This window comes from Hemiscyllium ocellatum, chromosome 11 (genome assembly GCF_020745735.1).
Source record: "Hemiscyllium ocellatum isolate sHemOce1 chromosome 11, sHemOce1.pat.X.cur, whole genome shotgun sequence".
Taxonomy (NCBI): domain Eukaryota; kingdom Metazoa; phylum Chordata; class Chondrichthyes; order Orectolobiformes; family Hemiscylliidae; genus Hemiscyllium; species Hemiscyllium ocellatum.
In genome coordinates, this window is record NC_083411.1 from 87,845,183 (window position 1) to 87,867,392 (window position 22,210).

Here is a 22,210-nt window from a genome sequence, read left to right on the forward strand (position 1 = left end):
GGAGCAATATATATAACCGGGGACATAGCTATCTTAGATCAAGATTTGAGTAATGAAATAGGATACATTCCCCTGGGAAATAGTGATCATAAATTATTGGATTTAGTGATCAATTTCAATGTAACACATTCCAACCACAAACAAAAATCTTAAACAAAGCTAAATTTATGGTGATGAGGGGACAACTAGTGAAGGTTAATTGGGTAGATTGGCAAATAAAAAATATGGCTGCAAATGAACAATGGAAAACATTTAAATAAACAATTCAAAATATGAGTACATTTCACTGAAGTGCAAAAACCCAACAAGATCCATCAGAAATGCATTTAGGAAGTTAAGCATAGTACTAAAATAAATTAAAACGCTTACAATATGAAAAAAAATGCAAAAACCAAGTGTCAGGATTTAGATTGTTGTAGAAACTAGGAAATGATTCCCAAAATGAATTGATAAGAGGAAGAAAAAAATACAATAGAGAATAAACTAGGCAGAAATAGGAAAACAGATTAAAAGAGATTTTATGATATGAAAAGGAAGAGACTAGCTCAAGTCAAGTTCACTAGAAGGAGCAACAAGAGAAACGACCAGGGGGACACAGGAAATAACTTTGAACAAATATTTCATGCCTGCTCTCTCAGTAGCAGACATATGTTTCATGCCAGAAATAGATGTTAACCTAGGGCTAAAGTGAGTGAAGACATTAAGGAAATTAACATTAATATTGAAGAAATATTTGAAAAAGTATTAAAAGTATAAGGACAAAAAAACTGACAAATCTGTAAGAGCCGATATCTTATTTTCAAGGGTTACAAGAGGTAAGTACAGAGATAATGGGTGTGTGAGCTATAATTTTCCAAAATTCCTTAGATTGGGGACCACTCCCATTCGACTGGAAGTTGGCAAAAGTAACACTGTTTTTCAGGAAAAATAACAGTGAGAAAACAGGAACAGCTAGTAAGCCTAACATCAGGCATTTTCCCAATGACAAATATGAAGCTCACTGGTCTATAATTTATCCAATATGATACATTGTTACAAGATCTTTCCTCCCATCAGCAACTTGTTTATTTGTTATCTTTAAGATGTTTCGACAGTCCCTCACTGTGAAGACTGATGCAAAGGTTTGTTTTAAATTGTCTGCTGTGGTCTATTCCCTGTCATCAGTTCCCCAGTGGCAACCTAAATACATCCCATTCTTATTTTAGCCATTCTCGTTATGTTTCCGTAGACGCTCTTGCTATTTGTTTTTATGTTTCTTGCCAATTTATTTTTGTATTCATGTTCACCCTCTTTATTAGCTTTTTAGCTAATCCTCTGACCTACCCTTAATTTTTACCACTTTGTCTGTCTTAGCTTTTAGCTGGATACTATTCTTGACAATCATTGTTAACTGAGGGTGGTTTGTCCTTCTTATCAAGTCCTTCCTGTCGACCAAACAGGAATTGTCTAAACTCAATGAAATGTCTGCTAAAATGTCTAACTTTTCCCTTAGTCTATTTCCCAATCCACTTTAGACAACAGTTCCTTTATATCTCGATAACTGCCTTACTTTACTATCAATTTGTAATAACATAAAATTATTACATAGTATAAAGGATGTAATTGCAGAACATTTAGAAATTCTTTCTTATTAGCGGTCAACATGGGGCCAATCTGTTAGGACTAAGATGAGGAGAAATAACTGCACGAAAAAGGTTGTGAATCTTTGGGCTTCTGATGGTTGGAGATGAGTCATCATTGTACACATTTAAGGTTGGAGTGGATGGAGGTTTGGCCTCTCAGAGAAGCAAGGGCAATGGTGGCTCAATCTTAATTTTATTTGACTGGGTCAGTTACATTCAGTTTCATGGAGGGTTTCACTCCAAGCCTAATGAGTATTCTTAACATTCCTACCAAACCTGCCTCTTTAACTACCTATCCCACCCTACAGCACTCCCTCACCTAATTGTAGCCCAATTCTATCACCCAGTGTTCTTGGAAAAACTCACTGTTCACTGGATTTCCCCAAAGGTTTAGTATCCCTAACAACCATATTGAAAAGTCCAATCTGTGCCTAATCGAGCACAGCATTCTAAAACTGCTCTATTTGGTCATGGACTACCCTCTGAAGTTGCAGGACTTCAGAGAATGGTGCCATGAGCCTCTGACTGGGATATGGATAACCTGGTGAAAGGGATGGTCCAGAGATTGGCTGTATTCATCCTCGAGACAGAAAGACAATGATCCATTCCCACTGTCTATTCTCCTCACCATCTTTTGACAACCTGCACCAGCACTAACAGTTGTGCCAAAGCCAGGGTGAGTGGATAGGTGCTCCTCATTGGCTCCTCCTTGTAGAGCAAAGACTGGGACTGTTCCTAAGGGAATTCTGAGATACCCATGTCCCACCATTCAGTAAACACCATTCTTCACTCTACTGAAATTCTCACAGTAACTCACCATCGATACCATTCCTCTCCGGTGTCTTACAGGTGCCAGTGGGATGGCCATAGACCTGCGGAGAAATGGCCTGTACCACCAGAAGAGACCTCCTCAATCTCTGAGAATGAGAGATCGGAGGCTTCAGAAGAAGTATTTACAAGATTGCTTTTTGCACTCCCTCCAGCTCTGATACTGACTCCACAGTGAGAAGGTCAGTTTTAAATAGGTTGGGAGTGGGGGTTTCAAGATGGCGGTGATCTAACAGGTCTGCCTTACTGAGCTCTGCACTATAACCCAGGAAAAGTGGTGCTTTAACCCTCCACTTTTTATCTATTCTGGGAAAAATCGGTGATTTTAAGTGATTAGAATCACTATGTATCCTTTTTAGTGAACTGGGAGGATGACTAAAGGCAAAAGGATCACAACAAACTCCCCTGCAGCAAAGGGCGCACCCGTGGCCGCAACGATGACCTCTGTAGAAGCCCCGTTGGACTTACCTGCTCGGCAAAGCCTGGCTTTGGAGTTCATTAAAATCCGTGAAAAAATCGAGTCAGCGATGGAGGAGACCGGAACCAGGCTGGAACCGATCGCGGCCATGCTGCAAAGGCATCCTCAGGAGGTGCAACGTCTCGAGCAGCGTGTGGAGGAGGTCGAGCAGTGGACCATGGCATCAGAGACCGCTGCCGAATCCTCGGCGGGATGGATCCAGGCTCTGGAAAAGCAGGCACAGGCCTTATTGGAGCAGGTCGATGACCTTGATTTTCAAGGTCGAAGAAATAACGTTCATGTTATTGGGCTGTTGGAGTGAGAAGAAGGGAATTGGCCAGCCAGCTTTCTTAGGCAATGGCTGATTTGGTTTCTGGGATAGGAAGCCAAGGGGGGCCGGGTGCTGATCGATCGGATTCACCGGGTCGTGGTGTGCAGGCCTTGGTTGGACCCCTGCCCAGTCCTAGTGCAATTCCAGTCTTATAGAGACAGACAAAAGGTGTCGGAAGCTTCCAGAGTGCTGGGGAAGGATCCACAGGCCCTGATTTACAAGGGATCGAAGATTATGTTTTTCAGGACTTTTCTGTGGCTGTGCTCCAGAAGAGAAAGACCTTTGATGAGGTAAAGAAGACGCTGAGGGATCTGGATATCCAGTACTCTGTAAGGTACCCGGCAGTGCTCCGTTTCAGCCATGGAGGGTCCATACGTGTCTTTGATTAATGTTGTGAAACTTGAAAGGGTTCAGAAAAGATTTACAAGGATGTTGCCAGGGTTGGCGGATTTGAGCTATAGGGAGAGGTTGAATTGGCTGTGGCTGTTTTCCCTGGAGCGTCGGAGGCTGAGGGGTGACCTCATAGAGGTTTACAAAATCATGAGGGGCATAGATAGGATAAATAAAGAAAGTCTCTTCCCTGAGGTGGGAGAGTCCAGAACTAGAGGGCATAGGTTTAGGGTGAGAAGGGTAAGGTATAAAGGACACCTAAGGGGCAACAATTTCATGTAGTGGGTGGTATGTGTATGGAATGAGCTGCCAGAGGAAGTGGTGGAGGCTAGTCCAATTGCAATTGAATGGATATATGAATAGGAAGGGTTTGGAGGGATATGGGCAGGGTGCTGGTAGGTGGGACTAGATTAGGTTGGGATGTCTGGTCGGCATGGACGGGTTGGACCGAAGTTTCCACGCTGTATATCTCTATGTCTCTGTGACTTTAAAAGGCAAAGACTTTTTGGACACTTTAAAATAGACCAACTGTATCAAGCAATATGGACAATAATGTTTCTCCTTTGTTGTTGTTTCTTTCGTTTTGTTTTGTCCCTTTAACTTTTTTTCTTTTCTCTTCACTTTTCCAAGGTCTGGGAAGCATTGTTGGAATTTTTGGTTTGTTTTTTCCAGCAATAAATGGAGGTCGATTTATGGGTGGGATGGGTGAAACGTCGACTTTTAATTCTTGTGCTTATTAAGATTTATGTATTTTTTTACCTTTGATTTGCCTGAGTTTGGGTCACGGATTCAGCGAGAAGGAGCCATGGAGATGTATGTGGGTAGTGTGAGTGCCTCCTATGCTCAAGGGAGAAGTCTCCTATTATGTGTTTTTTGTATTGGTTTACTTAGTTGTAGTTTTAAAAGTTTTGTTTTGGTAGTTTTTATAGATATGTTCTTCAGGCTCTATGAGCCTTTAACTGTTTCCAGTTGGCTCATTGTGAGTAGGGTTCTTCCTTGTGGGGGTTCATGGGCTGTTTTAGACGACTATGGCTAATTTTTTGTTTAAATGGTACACCTGGAATATCAAGGGGAATCACTCACCGATTAAGAGAAATAAAGTACTTTCGAGTCTTAGAAGGGAGAGGATAGATGTCGCTCTGTTACAAGAAACCTACCTTGATGACAAGGAACATCTAACGTTGCAGCAAGTGGGGTTTGACAGGGTTTTTTAAAATCTTTTAATACCAAAAGCAGGGGAGTGGCTATACTTGTTCAGTTGTTAGACCAAATTAAAGATGAATATGTACGGTTTGTGATTCTCAAAGTTTTAATCCATGGAGGAATACTGTATTCTGAATGTTTACTGGTCCCCGGCACAACCCCTTAAATTTCTGAGAATGCACTCTCTAGATTGATTGCCCATGGTATGTGCTACAGGGGAAGACTTTAATCACCTCATGGATCCCACAGTGGATAGGATGCTCAGGGGTTCCCAGTGCACCTTCTCTCAATCTAAACAATAGGTGGACTTAAGTGTGGAGTTGGGATTTGTAGACAAATGGAAATGTCTTCACCCGGTGGGTATGGATTTCATCTTTTTCTCCAATCCACACAAGTGTTACACAAGGATTGATTTGTTTCTTGCTCCATCAGCTTTTTTGGATCCGGTGCTGTCCTGTAAAATTGGGAACATAGCCATTTCTGATCATGCAGCAGTGTATTTGGATTTTAAGGCCAGGAATAATGAGGGAGGTTCACGGCATTGGCGCATGGATCCTTTTCTCCTTAAATATAGTAAATTTATGGAGTACTTCTTGCGAGATTTTAAAACGTTTTTGGATATCAACTCGGGCACAGCCAGCTACCCGCCTGTGCTTTAGGATACTGCCAAGACCTATGCAAGGGGTACAATCATCTCTTATTCAGCTAATCACGGTGGCACAGTGGTTAGCACTGCTGCCTCACAGCGCCAGAGACCCGGGTTCAATTCCCGCCTCAGGCGACTGACTGTGTGGAGTTTGCACATTCTCCCCGTGTCTGCGTGGGTTTCCTCCGGGTGCTCCAGTTTCCTTCCACAGTCCAAAGATGTGCGGGTCAGGTGAATTGGCCATGCTAAATTGCCTGTAGTGTTAGGTAAGGGATAAATGTAGGGGTATGGGTGGGTTGCGCTTCGGTGGGTCTGTGTGGACTTGTTGGGCTGATGGGCCTGTTTCCACACTGTAAGTAATCTAATCTAATCTAATCAGAAACTACAGAAGGCGGAGCAGCAACATCTGCTCAAAGCACATCTGAAGGCAGCCAAATTAAAGACCGTGTACTTTGATAGGCCGTCCATGATTAAGTTACAGTTTCCAGGCTGCTCTGAATTTGCGCTCACTCAAACAGCAAAGAGAGAGATCTCTTTCGCAAAACAAAGGTTGTTTATGTATGGAGATAGGCCAGGTAAATACCTGGCTTATTTGCCTAGGAAAAAGAACACTCCCCAGTCTATCACATCTATCAGAGAGGGCACTGGGACTCTTACTTGCGACTCCAAAAAGATGAATATGGCTTTTAGGAAATTTTACTCCAAGCTGTATCAGTCAGAGAGCTGGGAGGACAGGTTGGCAAAGAAGGTGCCCTCCTTTAAGAACTGGACCTTCCAGGTGTGACTCTGGAGCAGGTGTCCCATTTGAATGCTCCCTTGACTGTGCCAGGGAGGCAGTATGTAAGTGGTAAGGCGCCCAGCTGTGTTTCATATAGGCCTATTTTGCTAATAAACTTGGATTCTAAACTTTTATCTAAGACACTCGCTTTGAGTCTAGAGAAGGTGTTGCCATTTATTGTAAAGGAGGACCAGACAGGTTTTATTAAAGGCTGTAGGTCATCTAATAACATTAGAAGATTATTGAACATGGTCCAGCAGAGGTCAATTCCGGGCTTGGTGGTCTCCTTTGACGCGGAGAAGGTGCTTGACTGGGTGGAATGGCCATACCTTTTTCTTGTTTTGGAGTAGTTTGGTCTCGGTGGGGACTTTACCGGATGGGTGGAAGTGCTATATAGTGATCCTATGGAGGCAGTTCTTACTAATGGCTGTAGTTCACACTGGTGATTGAGCCTTTGGCGGAGGTTATTCAGAGGGACCCCAACATAGTTGCCCCGGAAGTGCGATCAGGGGCGCATGAAATCACACTCTACACAAATGATGTTCTCCATTTCCAATCAAACCCGGCAGTGTCTGTGCTTAATTTTATACAATGCATCAATTTATTTGGCTCTCGGGATATAAGATTAATCTTATGAAGTCGGAGGTCTTGCTCGTGAGGAGTCTTGGGGAATGTCTATTCTTGAAGGTAAAATCCGATTCCCTTTCCGGGTGGGCACAGGGAAGTTTTCTGTACCTAGGCATTTTCATTACTCCAGCCATTGACCAGTTATATAAGGCTAACTTTGTGCACTTGCTCAATAAGGTAAAGCAGGACCTTCAGCATTGGGAGGTCCTTCCAATATCTTGGTTAGGCTCAAAAGCTCTTATTAAAATGAATGTCCTTCCTCAGCTATTATCTCCCACACGAATGCTCCCTCTGATGATGCCGAGGCAAACATTATGGAGACTCAACAGTTGCCTCAGTTCTTTAATTTGGCATCATAGACAGCCTCTCATTAAGCTTGCCAAGTTGTAGCTTCCCCAGGGAAGTGTGGTGGCGGGGTTGGGGGGAAATTGGGAGTGGTTTGACTTTCCAGATATTAAGAGGTATCAAATAAGCTCCCTAATATCCTTTGTGAATGATTAGGCTTGTGAGGATCCGAGGTCAATACGGCTGGATATTGAGGCCTCCCAGGTGAAGTGCCCCCTCATTAATCTGCTATTCAGGGATAAGAATACAGTCACAGAGTATTGTTGGAACCCAACTGTCATCAATACAGTTAAAGCACTGAGCGTGATGCGACAAAGCGAGGGCAGTTTATCTAAAACCTTCTTTCTCACTCCTACAGTAGGAATGCCAGAATTTCAGACAGCATTGAAGGACTCTGGTTTTTAGTTATGGACATCTAGAGGAGTCTGTTGTCTGGGAGATTTATTTGAGGGGAGGTCATGAAGTCCTTCGATCAGTTGAGTTGCAAGTATGAATTGCCCAGCAGGGACGTCTTTTGTTACTTTCAAGTCTGGGACTTCATCCAGAAAAACACTACATTTCTGCTCGATCTCTATAGATCTGATGTAGAGAGGAGAGTGCTTCGGACTACAGGTACTCTCCCAGTTAGCACCCTTTACCATTTACTGGGAGGTGGCACCTCAAAAAATATTGAGTGGCTGCATGGGGGTTGGGAGTGGATATTTGGTCAGAGATATGGGAGGACATTTGGGAGAACATGAGAAAGATTGTGATCTGCAACAGAATGCATGCTATGCAGCTGAAGGCCCTTCACAGGGTTCATCTGGCATCAGAGCAGCTTGCAAAATTCAAAAAAGGAGTGTCTCCATTGTGTCCCAAATGCAGTGTAGGTGTTAGCACTCTTACCCATTGTTTGTGGTCATGCCACAAGCTTTGCAAGTATTGGAGTGCTATAGTGAGTGTCATGGGGGGCTGTCCTGGGGACTGAGGTCAAGGTAGATCTGGTGTCTCTTCTCCTGGCCCTGCCAAATTTGCCTTCCTTAGATGAGCATGGGAAAAATCTATTTAATATTCATACATATTGTGTGAGGAAAAACATTTTAGTGAGTTGAGCCTTGGAAAGCCCTTCGGCCCCGCTGGGATGGTGCAGATTAGTTACGGAACACATCCCCCTGGACTTCCTTAAAAGTATGGTGCACCAGAAAACAGAACGTTTCTACAAGACGTGGCGGCCCTTTCTGAACCACCTAGAAGCAGATTTATTGTCCATACTAACTAGGGTTTTTGTTCAGTCACGAAGCCTGGGTCTGATGAGCCAGGTGCCCTGAGAGGAAGAAATATGACTATGCTAACTGATGCTTCCTGTGATGGGAAGCTTTGGTAGGGTTGTGCTGAGGGCTGTAATTTAACTTATTATGTCCAATTATTTATTGAATTGTAGTATGAGTTGCCTTTTTTGTTATTATTTGTTTTGTAGAGTAGTAGTTAGTTTATTGTAATTGTTGTTATTCACTCAGATTGTTATACTTCATGTAATTTTATAATTTTGTAAAGAATAAAAATCTTGCTCAATAAAAAAAAATCACCGAACGGTTGGGAGCACAAGCTGGTGAGTACTGGACAGAGAGAGCTCCGTGGCTGACTATGGTGTCAGCAATCAGGGACATTGCCAGATGAGCACCAAGCAGATATGTGGGAGGCAACAGCATTCAGCAATATGTCTACCCCCTGACTGAAGACTGCTGATCAGAAAGAAAAGCTTGCAATGCAAGGCAAGGCAAGGCTAGATAGGGATGTTGTGAGAACATAATAAGGCGATAAGTGAGCAAGCGCTAAGTGAGCAAGTGATCAACCCTAAGATGGAGCCTGATCGAATGTGTCAGCTGGGCACAGCAGGACTGCAGAGTGTCCCTGTTACAATCTTTCGATTATAGTCAGCAGTTTAACCTGAAGTACACCTCTCAGCTTCCTAAATGTACGGCAGGTGAATCAGAGAGGTACCATGAAGATTCTGAGGGGTTAATTAATGTCAGAGGTAAGATATGTGCAGCTGGTGCCTATCAATTATGCCCTGAAATGTTGTCACGTGGTGACCAACATGGAGCTCCTTTGCAACTAGAGGCAAATTGAAGTCCCCATGTACCTGCTTTGTCTGCCATGTCAAAATTTTTCAACATCCAATTTCTTTCAGGTGGACGGTGGGATAGAAATATTAGTGAGGTGAGTTTTGTATTTAATAAAGTCATTAACAAGCACTAACCCCACTTAATAAGCAACTCACCGCTGTCTGTCGAGAATCTTGTCTTGAAACTTGAAACATCATTAAAAGGTGCAATGATTTGTTGCCAATGGAAAAAGGCCTTACTGGAGTTCTTGTGTGATTCTACCAGATTGCATGCTATACCCCATTTTGTTCAGGCCTCTATTAGATTCTGCCTAGTTAGTTGCCAGGAAAATGAAGTTGAAACTCAAGGTCAACTCTGATCATACTGAATGTAAAGGAGCATGATGGGCCATTTTGACCATTGCACAGAGTTCTTGTGTTTTTGAGCCAATTTCTAAGTGTGCCCATCAGCAGCATTATATTATGTTGTGTCAATATGAATGCAATGCAGTTTAAACACAGAACACGCGGCACAGGAACAGGTTCTCTGGCCCACTATAACTGTGTCGACCATGATGCCACTCCAGATTAATCCCAACTGCCTACATCTGGTCTGTTTTCCTCTATTCTCGACCTTCATGTTTCTGTCTAAATGGCACTTGAATTTTGTTATTGTATCTGCTTCTACCATCTCCCCGAGCAGCGTGTTTCAGATACCGACTACCCTCTCTGTAAAAAATGTACCTCGTTGATCGCCTTTAAAACTATCCCGCTTTATTTTAAACCTATATTCCTTAGTATTTGACATTTCCACCTTGGGAAAAAAAGTTCTGCACGTCCACCCTATCTATGCCTCTCATACTTTTGTCAGGTCACCCCTCAGCATCTGATACTCTAGCAAAATCAATCCGAGTTTGTCCAATCTCTGTGTTCAAGTATAGCTAATGCACTCCAATGTAGGCAACATCTGGTAAACCTCTTCTGAAACCTCTCCAAAGCTTCGACATCCTTCCTACAGTTTGGCGACCAAAGTTGTACACAGTCCTCCAAATGTGGCCTTATCTAATTGCAACATGACTTTCTAGTTTTTATACTCCTTGCCACGACCAATGAAGGCAAGCATGATGAAAGATAACCCTTTAGGAAGGATGTGATTGCAATGGGGGAATTGCAGAGGGGATTCACCAGGTTGTTACCTGGATTAGCACAGTTTAGCTATGAAGAGAGGCTGGAAAAGCTTTCTTTCGAGCAGGGAAGGCAGGGGGAGGTTCCAGATTGAGGTGTATCAGCTTAGGAGGGAAATGGTGGACAGAAAGCAGCTGCTCCTCGTAGTTGAAGGGTCAATAATGAAGGAGTTAATTTCAAAGTGAAGGGCAGGAGTTTTAAAAGCAACTTAAGGAAAAACATTTCATCCAGAGACTGATGGGAATCTGGAATGCATTGCTTGGGAGGACAGTACAGGCAGGAAACCTCCCAACCTGTAAAAAGTATGTGGATTTGCACTTGAAATATCATAATATTGAAGACAATGGATCAAGTGCAGTAAAGCGGGATTAAGGTGGATAAATTGGCATAGGATTAATGAGCTGAAGAGCTCTTCTTTAACTCTATGACTCTAACAGCTGATAAATCTGTTGAATTAATAATGGATGACTTTTAATGCATGATTGTTTGTATATGATCAATTTATTTTCTGGTCAATTCCAGGATTTTCCTTGGCATATAGGCCATCCTATTCCCATTTTATGCTGTTGTCTTTACTCACCAGGTCTTTCAGCTGCCAAACTCCTCATAGAGAAGGGCCTCAATGTGGTGGTCTTGGAGGCTAGAGATCGTGTTGGAGGAAGAACATACACTGTTCAAGTAGGTCATGAAAACAACTCTACCATTTGCACTTTGGGATTGCAGAGGCTTTGAAAATATTAGTTTGCATTTTGGGTTATCAAAAGGAATCCCAAGAATTCAGGGCCTGTTCTCTGGAGGTTGTACGCTGGTAAAAAGTAAAAGTTGTTCTTTTGGCACTGTGGTTCATGGGAGCACTCGCGATAATTGCCACAAAAGGAGCACTTTTTTGCAGAAAGTTGATGTGAATTAGAGGCGAGTGAGTAGTCAAACACCTATGAATACAACCATTACCTGTTTGACTGATAGTTCAACCTTATTTGCCCAGTCTCATACAGACTGTAATTAAGCATTTCCTTGAAAGCTGTATTTGAAAGTTAAACATCATATTTACTTCTCCTAGTGACTCAATGGGACAGACGATGTGACTAACCACTCTTGAAATGTTGTTGAGCTTTGTACAACAGCACCTTACATGGGGTGTGCAGAGGGTTCATCGTCACCAATATTTTTGCAATCCTAATTGTATATGTGAAAGCATTGTGAGTAAAGCTTCATAACCATACTGCAGCAAAACTCACCTGTTATAAACATGTCCTTCAGACAGGGATAATTCAGTAAATTGGGAAAGACATTCTGGCTGCCCCACTCACCTAAATTGAAGACTGTGTTCTCAAAAGGCCAGAGTTGGTGGTCCCAATGTCTTTCCTCATTTGAAAAAGGAATTATTCATTCAATTGCTTGAAATCCCAGCTCCATGGTATTAGGGCACCCCAACCATTCTATTCTGAATATGCTAGACTACCATAAGATTTCTGGGCTCCCTTACCACTCCTTTTTTTAGTCATCTATCTCACTGCTTAACAAATTTACAAACATGCCTTTACAACAAATTCTCATTGTTCTCCTTTTCTCCCTTTCTTTAAGGCCTTCTTTTATTTGTCTCCTCAATATAAAGTACTTTGAAATTTTCTTGCTGGACTGTAACCTGGAGAAGAATGTATTTTATTAATGTTGCACCGCTTGATGCAGCTTGCAAACCTGGTCTCCATGTTGTTGAACTGGAGGGGTTTTCTGCTCCCAAATGCTCTCAATAAATTCTTGCTCGAGCACATAAGTGCAAATATTGTGCAATGTCGGAAATTGTTTTGCCTGCGATATCCACTCTGTAGTGAAGCTTGTCAACAAATATTGCCAAGATTTGCACTCCATGAAGTGCAATTCCATATAGCAGAAGGACACCAGAACCCAGACCAACAGGAGAGGAGACAAGAAATTAAGAAAAAAATGCCACAGAAAATAATGCCATTGATTTAATTATTTCTTATAGGGGCCGGAGTTCCAGTATGTTGACTTAGGAGGAGCATATGTTGGGCCCACGCAAAATCGGATTTTGCGTTTAGCAAAAGAACTGGGTATAAATACATATAAAGTTAATGAGAAGGAACAACTGATTCACTTTGTGAAGGTAAAATGTTCTACTTCATATTAGTTGTATTGAACCTTTCTGCTACTGATAGTATTACATACAAACGTTAAGCGTAGCAAATTAATAACATTGGATGTAGTATTAGATGCAGCAAGTTGGCGAAATTTACCATCTTTTCACATTGTGTTCCTCCATCAAAAGACAGAGGCAATAATCAAAGATACAGGTGATAGCACATCCAAGTTCTACATCCAAGTTCTGGGGCACTTTCACCAAAAACTCTTGAAATCTATGTGAGAATTTGATGGCAGGATAAGATCATAAAACAATGAATTTCTCTCTCAATGTGTCTGTGTGTCCTGTGTGAAAGACTATATTTAATTCCACTAGTGAGTCAGAGACTCATAGAGTGAGTGAGTGAATCAATGAGTAAGTGAGTGAGAGAGTGACTGTATCTCCCCACTGCAGTAGCACATTGGAGATCAAGCCCTGCTATTCCTGGCATCATTATAAAAGTTAAATATAGTCTCCTGCATGAATCACTCCGGACAGGACAAACAATATCAAAGTGGTCATAATAAGAAGATGTGAACAAAAGAACGCCACAAATGTTTACACTGTAGATCACCCATCTTGGGAAAACACAGCAGTTGATTGGCCCATGTGGAGGATGGCACTGAAATTTGACTCAGCATTTTGATTATGGTCTATGTCGAGAATGTGGTGCTGGAAAAGCACAGCAGGTCAAGCAGGATCCAAGGAGCAGGAGAATCGACGTGTTGGCCAAGACCCCTTCATCAGGAATGAGGCTTGTGAGCTGAGGGGGTAGAGAGATAATTGGGAGGGGGATGGTGCTGGAGGAAGGTAGCTGAGAGTGTGATAGATGGTTGGAGGTAGGGGAAATGGTGATTCGTCAGATAGGAGGATGGAGTGGATAGGTGGGAAGGAAGCTGGGCAGGTCATGTGGGCGGTGCCAAGTTGGAAGGTTGGAACTGGAATAAGGTGGGGGGAGGGGAAATGAGGAAACTGGTGAAGTCCATATTAACAACATGTAGTTGGGGGGACCCAAGGTGGAAGATGAGGTGTTCTTTCTCCCGGCATTGAATTGTTTGGGTGTGGCTATGGAGGAGGCCCAGAACCTGCATGTCCTCGGCAGAGTGGGAAGGAGGGCTGAAGTGTTCGGCCACAAGACATTGGGGTTGGTTGGTGCAGGTGTCCTGGAAGTAGGCGTCCTGTCTCCCCAGTGTAGAGGAGACCGCATCGGGAGAAACGGATACAGTAAATAACATATGTGGATGTGCAGGTAAAACTCTCATGGATGTGGAAGCGCTTCAGAGAGGACACCTACTTGCAGAGTGCTTCAGTGCACATCCATTAGAGCTTTACCTGCACTTTCACATATGTTATTTACTGTATCTATTGCTCCTCTACACTGGGGAGACAGGATGCCTACTTGCAGAGTGCTTCAGAGAATATCTCCGGAACACCCGCACTAACCAACCTCACTGCCCTGCGGCCGAATACTTCAATTTCTCTCCCACCCCACCAAGGACATGCAAGCCCTGGGCCTCCTCTATTGCCGAACCCTAACCATCCAATGACTGAAGGAAGAACGCGTCATCTTCCGCCTTGGGACCCTCTAACCACATGTCATCAATGTGGACTTCACTAGTTTCCTCATTTTCCCCCTCCCTTCACGTTATCCCAAATCCAACCTTCCAACTCAGCACTACCCTCATGGCCTGTCCATCTTCCTTCCCACCTATCCACTCCACCCTCCTCTCCGACCTATTACCATTACTCCCACCTCCTTCTACTTCCTTCTGTCTATCACACTCTCAGCTACCTTCCCCCCGACTCCAACCCCCCTCCCATTTATCTCTTGACCACCTCAGCTCCCAGCCTTATTCCTGATGAAGGGCTCCTGCCCAAAACATCGATTCTCCTTCTCCTCGGATGCTGCCTGACCTGCTGTACTTTTCCAACACCACACTCTCAACTCTGATCTCCAGCATCTGTAGTCCTCCCTTTCTCCTGATGATGATTGATGTCAGCACAAACATGTCTAAAACAAGGACAGAGGTGGCATAACTGCAACAAAACAGCAACAAAGACAGCATGAACTGCAAAAGTCTACCAAATGTTTCAGTCATGAGAGGACCCACAGGAGACACACAGGTTAGACATAAACAAACAATGAACAGTTTGTCAAGAAGGTACATTACCTAAAGTCGATTGTAGACTTAAGACATAGCATATTGTAGACATTGTCATGAAGTCCTTGCAGTATCATATAAATGCCCCTACAGCTGCTTCAGTAGAATAATTTGTCCTGTTGCTCAGGTTTAAGCCTTTCAATGTAATCTTACCGTGAGAGTATTGGTAATAGTCTGAGTTGTCTTCAGTAATCTAGTAAGAAGTGTTACACTCCTAGAACATAAATGTTGACTGCCTTTAGTACCTTTCACTAAGTTAAATTCTTTGGGGTAAATTTCCTTACAGGATCTTTCAATGTTCTACCAGATGAGATGGACAGAAATCCCAGCGAAGCAGTATAAATAGCCATTAAATTTTGACATCTTAAGATATCTTTGTCCAATAGAACATGGATCGTGACTAAACCTACTAAATAAATTAAAATGGAAAGCATCAAGAGGCAGTAAAAAAGGGAGCATTCTTTCTGTTTCTGAGAATGTTTCTGAGACCATTCCCGATCCCTCCTTGACATGTTAACTGCTTATTTCAGACTTGTTTTTAAGTGTGTATCTATAAGTTTCTAAAATGTATTAGACAACAAATCTTTAGGTTTACAAAACTATATTTTATTACCTATCCACATTTTGATGCTGTGACATTAAATTTGAATCAAAGTTAACACAATATATAATTCAAACTAGGATTCCAGTCCTGATGATTTCACACTCTGCCCTCTTCAGTGCTAGACTTGAGAAAATGTACAAATCTTACATTAAATACCAAAATGTTTCAGAATAAATAAAATGTTCATCTGTATGTGAAATCGTGTTAATGGAACCATTGTTAAAGCAATAGTAATTAAACTGGTTACTAGCAATGTATGACCTTAAGTTGAATTTAAATTTTGTGTCTTAAGAAAGGGAAGACATGGTTCATTTTCATTTTAGATTTGTGAGCCTAGGCTGTGTTGATAAAGTGCCTGTAGGTCTGTTTTGATTAAATGTATTTTAATGAGGTTTTACAAACTTATCCGACTCACTATTCACTTCAGCTCTTGAAGTCAATGGTTTTGTGCAATATTCCCTCTAGTTTTAGTTGTTCTTCCATGGACTTCTGAATTCTTGGTCCATGTGAACAGAGCAGAAGTCATATGGTGGAGGGTGATTAACAGTGCATGGGGTTTCTCAGCTGCTACATGAGCAACAACTGTGCAAATTCAGGGAGCAATGGTTCACTGCATGACTAAATAAAAGAGAGAAATGAAAGAAAAATGCTGTCCTGTTGCCTAGTGACATAGCTGCAGATATACAAAGATGTTGATCCAGCAAGACTGTTCAATCAGTGTGGCTGTATTGCAGCTGGAAACTGAGTTTAGAAAACTCACGCATTTGTTCTGATTTAAAATCTTTTGTTTGGAGTTTATTTTAGGTATTTTGGGAAGGGGCAATCTTTTCAAAGGAAGGAAAGGAAGCATCTTCCAGCGACTGCATAAATTCACCTTAAGGAAACTGGTTGCAGCTATCCCAGCTGAGGATGTGCCAGGAGATCTAGTGAAGAAAGTGGTGGCACTGTCCTGATGGTTAAGCCTTTGTCAGGATATTAGTGGGATAAAAGAAAGTGTGAAGTTGTATGTTTTTCAGATGTCTGTCATGAAATATTTCCAACATTTAATTTCATCTTGGGTGATATAGTTAATGGTTTTACTTGTTTAATAAATGTTTATTCTCATTCTAAAGGTTCACTGGCAGCCTTTTGTGATTGCATTCAATTATTTTCATGGTTTTAAAAAATGTTAGGATCAAACAAGATAGATTTCAGTTTGGGATCTGACTTGTCCAGTATCAACATCTGTTCAGATCATTATAATCTCAAAGGGGAAATTTTGTTGTATTCTGCCTATGACTACTTTTATTTTTGCATTTTCACTTTAGCAAAAAAGAACCTTGTGTCTTCTTTCTTTTTTGAGGTAAATGCCAATGTATTTCTCCCACTGCTTTCCAAAGAGAAGTTGCCCTTTCAGGCCTTGTTTCTTGTTTTGTTGTCATGGATGCATTACAAAAGTAAAAGCCCTGCAGCGAGGCTGTCATCTTTAATACATCAGTTTAGATGTGCTGATATCCAGCAATAATTCTTAAAAAGTTACTCATTGCAGGACTGAGAGGCAATTTGTCGTTGTACTTAGAGGATTATCTTCTTGCATATAACCAGCCCAAACATACACCTGTTATATGTTGCAGTTTATATCAGGGTACACGAGATGACCATTTAACACCAATTAACTTTGCACATGTAATTTGACAATGTGTTGAAGTTGTAGGAAAATATGCATGGAATGAATGGGCAGTCATTAACTTCTGCAAATATCCACTCCATTACTTATTTCTTATGTGCATTGCATGTTATTATGTGAATTTATGGAAACTGACATTTGTACCTGGTCTGCAATGGACATCTGTTGTATTGCAGAATTCTGTTGTACAGTGGGATTCTGGCAGGTGAGTCTCGAAGTTAGTATGCAGGTATAGAAACTGATTGGAAAGAGAAATGGAATGTTGTTGTTTATTGCACGGGAGTGGAGTATGAAAATAGAAATATTGTGTTACATATCATTAGTGAAATCACATCTGGAGTTCTGTACATGGTTTTGATCTCCTTATCTAAGAAAGGATTTACTGTAAATGCATTGTGAACAGTTCAGATAATGTTTATTTGACTGAGACCTGGGGACTATGTTATGTGGAAAACTTAGTAAAGTTGGGTTTGTATCCTTCAGAGTTTAGAAGAATAAGAGGTGATCTTATTGAGAAATGGATAGGGTGGATGCTTCACGAACATTATTCCTTGTGGAATAGACTGGAACTAAGGGACACAATTTTAAAATAAGGGGACTTCTTTTATGGTAGAGATGAGGTGAAACATTTTCTCTCAGAGGGTTTGAATCTTTGAAACACTGTTGTCCAGGAATTGGTGAGGGCAAATAAACTAGTTTTCTTCGGGTTTTAAGTACTTTAGCTGCAGAGAGAAAGACACTACCTTCTACCCAGCCTCCAAAGGCTTTTGGCTATCTTGTTCACACCCACAACCGTTCTGCTGCCTGGGAGCCTATCACATTGTTTATGGCAGACAGAATGTCTTTGTCATCTCCAGCTCCTCGGATGCTGCCTGGCCTGCTGCGCTTCTCCAGCACCACACTTTTTAACAAATATGCAGGTTAACATACAGGTTCAGTTGGCAGTTAGGGCAACAAATACAATTTTAGCATTCATTTCAAGAGGGCTAGAATACCAAAGGAGGGATGTACTGTTGGGGCTGTATAAGGCTCCCACCACAACACATTTGAAATAGAACATAGAAAAATACATAGTACAGGCCCTTCGGCCCTCGATGTTGCGCCGATCCAAGCTCACCTATCCTACACTAGCCCACTTCCCTCCCTATGTCTCAGGAACGATGTGCTAGCCTTGGAGGGGGTTTACAAGAATGATCCCAGGGATGAAGGATTTGTCATATGAGGAGTGGCTGAGGGTCTTTACTCAATGGAGTTTAGAATAATGAGGGGGAATCTTGTTGAAACTTACAGAATACTGAGAGGCTTGAGTACAGTGGATGTGGAGAAAATGCGTCCACTAGCATAAGACACTTAGGACTCAAGGGAACAGCTTCAAAGTAAAAGCATGACCCTTTGGAACTGAGATGAGGAGGAATTTCCTCAGTCGGAGAATAGGACTCTCTGCTGCAGAATGCTGTGGAGACAAATCTGTCTTTAAGTCAGAGATAGATAGGTCTTAATTAGAGCAGGGATCAAGTTTTATGGGCAGAAAGACAGGAGAATGGCAATGTGAAACATATCAACTGTAATTGAATGGTGTAGCAGTCTTGATGGGCCGAATTGCCTAATCTACGTTGCTCCTATGGTCTCATTTGATTTGATTTATTACTGTCACATGTACTGAAATACTTTGAAAAGTATTGTTTCGTGTGCTATCCAGCCAAATCATACCTTATGTAAGTATATCAGAATAATAGAACAAAATATAGAATATAGTGTTACAGCTAACAGGAAGGTACAGAGAAACATCAACTCTAAATTTTGAGAGGTCCATTCATAAATCTGATAACAGCAGGTAAGAAGCTGTTCTTAAATCTGTTGTTACGTGTTTTCAAACGTTTGTATCTTCTGTCCAATGGAAGAGGGTGGAAGAGAGTGTAACTGGGGTGGGAGAGGTCTTTGATTATGTTGGCTGCTTTCTCAAAGCAGTGAGAAGTGTAGATGGAGCCAATGGAAGGAAAGCTGGTTTTTGAGATGGACTGGGCTGCATTCACAACTCTCTGTAATGTCTTGTGGTCCTGGACAGTCGCCACACCAAGCTGCGATACATCTGGATGGGATGCTTTCTGTGGCACACCAATAAAAGTTGGTAAGAGTCCATGTGGACATTAGATTACTTACAGTATGGAAACAGGCCCTTCGGCCCAACAAGTCCACACCGACCCGCCGAAGCGCAACCCACCCATACCCCTACACCTACCCCTTACCCAACACTACGGGCAATTTAGCATGGCCAATTCACCTGACCCGCACATCTTTGTGACTGTGGGAGGAAACCGGAGCACCCGGAGGAAACCCATGCAGACACGGGGAGAATGTGCAAACTCCACACAGTCAGTCGCCTGAGGCGGGAATTGAACCCAGGTCCCTGGCGCTGTGAGGCAGCAGTGCTAACCACTGTGCCACCGTGCCGCCCCCATGTTGAATTTCTTCGGCCTTCTGAGAAAATAGAGGTATTCGTGTGCTTTCTTGATCGTAGCTTCGACGTGGATGGACCGGGATAGATCATTGCCGATATTTACTCTTAGGAACGTGAAGCTCTTGACCACGCCCACCTCAGCACCATTGATACAGACAGGGACGTGGCCTCCATTTTGCTTCCTGAAGTCCTTTGTTTTGCTGACATTGAGGGAGAGATTATTGTCTTTATGCCACACCACTAAGCTCTCTATCTCTTCCCTATACTGTATCTTGTCATTGTCTGAGAGCCAAGCCACTACAGTGGTGTCATCAGCAAATTTAAAAATGGAGTTAGAGCTGAATTTGACCACACAGTCATGAGTGTATAAGGAGTATAGTAAGGGGCTGAGTACCCCACAGTCTTGCAAGGCACCAGTGTTGAGAATTATGGTCTTATTGTATCTGTCCATCTGCAGTAAACTGCCCCCAATGCTTGAACAAGCAACAGTATAAGCAACACTTAATAAAACCATTGGTAGCTTATTCCCCTTTCAGAATTATGAGTTTTGAAAGCAGTCCTTTTCTCTTTACAGTCCCCAGTCAAAACTACAGAAAAAAATTAAAAGATACTGTCTTTATAATCAACAATGTTCTTATTGGGTGGCACAGCAGGCTTGAGGGGCCGATGGCTGCTCTTGCTCATAATTCATTAGTTCATATATACTATTTTAAAAGTATAGAGTATTGGATTTTAAAAATGTGGCTCCATTGATTAAAGACTGACCAACTTTTCATAATTATGCAATCAGTTGTGGGAGAATTGATTGAACCCTGAAGTATTTGAGACCATTCATGAAGAATGAATCAATTTTGTAGTCATGTAGTTTGTTCTGTGAATGGTATTACATACCACAATCCTGTTGTACATGTATCTATTGTCAATGTTTTGTACAATATTATAAAGGATTGATCCATATATCAGTATTTGTGTTGGGGATACATATTTGTGTTTATGGACCTTGTGAAAAACTGAAAGATATTGAACTTTTTGGACACTACTTGAATTTAGAAGTGTTTTTGCCAATAGTTTGAAGGGACACAAGTTCTATCTTAGTAATGCGTTCAATAGTTTAATGTGGGCTATGATCTACCTGCTGCTGACAGAAAGTCGAACAACTTTGGAACACAACCCAACAAGGCTTTGAGGGAGATAAGAAGTGGAGTTTGTCTCCCTTATTTGATGGAAAACCTGTCTTTGGAAGACACTATGAGTCCACTGTGCTAATGGTTGCAGAGCAACTCTTTCTGGATTTAATTTCTGTTCCACAAATCTGGAGGGTTAGAAGGAAAATAGCCTTGAAAGCAGTAGTAAGAGTGCAAGTCACACTCTCCTCCCCCCAGTCCCCTCAAACTGCACCCCCTCCCCCTCAACTGAAGAACTTGGAAATTGATAAAGGTTTCGCATCTCAGTATTTTGACTGTCTCGTACACCCTCAGAAGCTGATCTGTGGCCACTATCCAGACACTTGGACCCAATTTCAATTCAATCTTAACCAAAGTACTGTTTGGAAGATTCGCTATCACTAAGTCATTTTATCAGCAAGAAATGAAGTGCACTACGAGAATTCATCAAATTCTATCTTTTGCTTCTCAGACCTATGGTCAATATGGGTATTTTTCTTTTGTCATTGTAAAACTATCATCTGTACAAAGTCTTTGTTATCTTTTGTATTTTGTTTTATGGAATTAAAAGGGGATTTAGTTCTAATTTGGGGTTATAGATTAGATTAGATTTTTTTTAGATTAGACTTACAGTGTGGAAACAGGCCCTTTGGCCCAACAAGTCCACACCGACCCGCCGAAGCACAACCCACCCAGACCCATTCCCCTACATTTACCCCTTTACCTAACACTAGGGACAATTTAGCATTGCCAATTCACCTAGCCTGCACATCTTTGGACTGTGGGAGGAAACCCACGCAGACACGGGGAGAATGTACAAACTCCACACAGACAGTCGCCTGAGTTGGGAATTGAACCCGGGTCTCAGGCGCTGTGAGGCAGCAGTGCTAACCACTGTGCCACCGTGCCGCCCACACTAGCTTAGACATTAATCAGTTTTGCCACTTGTATTTAGGGATGAGCTTCATTGTACGTTGGGAATACATTTTGATATTTAGAGACAAACTAAAAAGAAACTGGAAAGTTTTGATATGTACAGTATTTTGTAGAATGAAGAGGGTTTCTTCCCATATAATTTCTTGAAAATGAATCTAATGGTTTAATATATTAGCGATTTTTGAGAAGATTTGTAGCTCAGGTTGATGATAAGCATGTAAGTTAGCTCGCTGTGCTGGAAGGTTTGTTTTCAGATGTTTCATCACCATACTAGATAACATCATCAGTGAGAGTCTCTGGTGAAGTGCTGGTGGCATGTCTTACCTCTCTATTTATACGTCTTGGTTTCATCAACGGGAAATCCAACAGACATAAGAGGTCATCACATTTCAGTTTTAGTCTCTTGACACTTGACCCTTTTGCTATTTTGCCCTTTTAAAGAAAAATACATAATTTCTGCAGAAACTCACCTTTTGTGTTGTGTGAGTATATTTGTATTTGGGATTAAGGTGATATTTTTTAATGTTGGATCACAGCTTTGGTGTTAAGTAGGGTTTGTAAGTAGGGAATAAGTATTGTTCATAGT

The 22,210-nt window shown here is 41.9% G+C and overlaps 1 protein-coding gene across 1 annotated transcript in view; it reads left to right on the forward strand.

Annotated features, from left to right (window-relative positions):
- The first annotated feature begins 2,887 nt into the window (after window positions 1-2,887).
- The window catches only part of LOC132820063 (amine oxidase [flavin-containing]-like), a 72,986-nt gene continuing 53,663 nt past the window's right edge, over window positions 2,888-22,210 (forward strand). Inside the window, exons 1-4 of the mRNA XM_060831981.1 lie at window positions 2,888-3,225; window positions 9,141-9,241; window positions 11,079-11,173; window positions 12,483-12,620. Of these exons, the coding sequence (XP_060687964.1) occupies window positions 2,888-3,225; window positions 9,141-9,241; window positions 11,079-11,173; window positions 12,483-12,620 (672 nt within the window). The remainder of the gene's footprint in view (window positions 3,226-9,140; window positions 9,242-11,078; window positions 11,174-12,482; window positions 12,621-22,210) is intronic.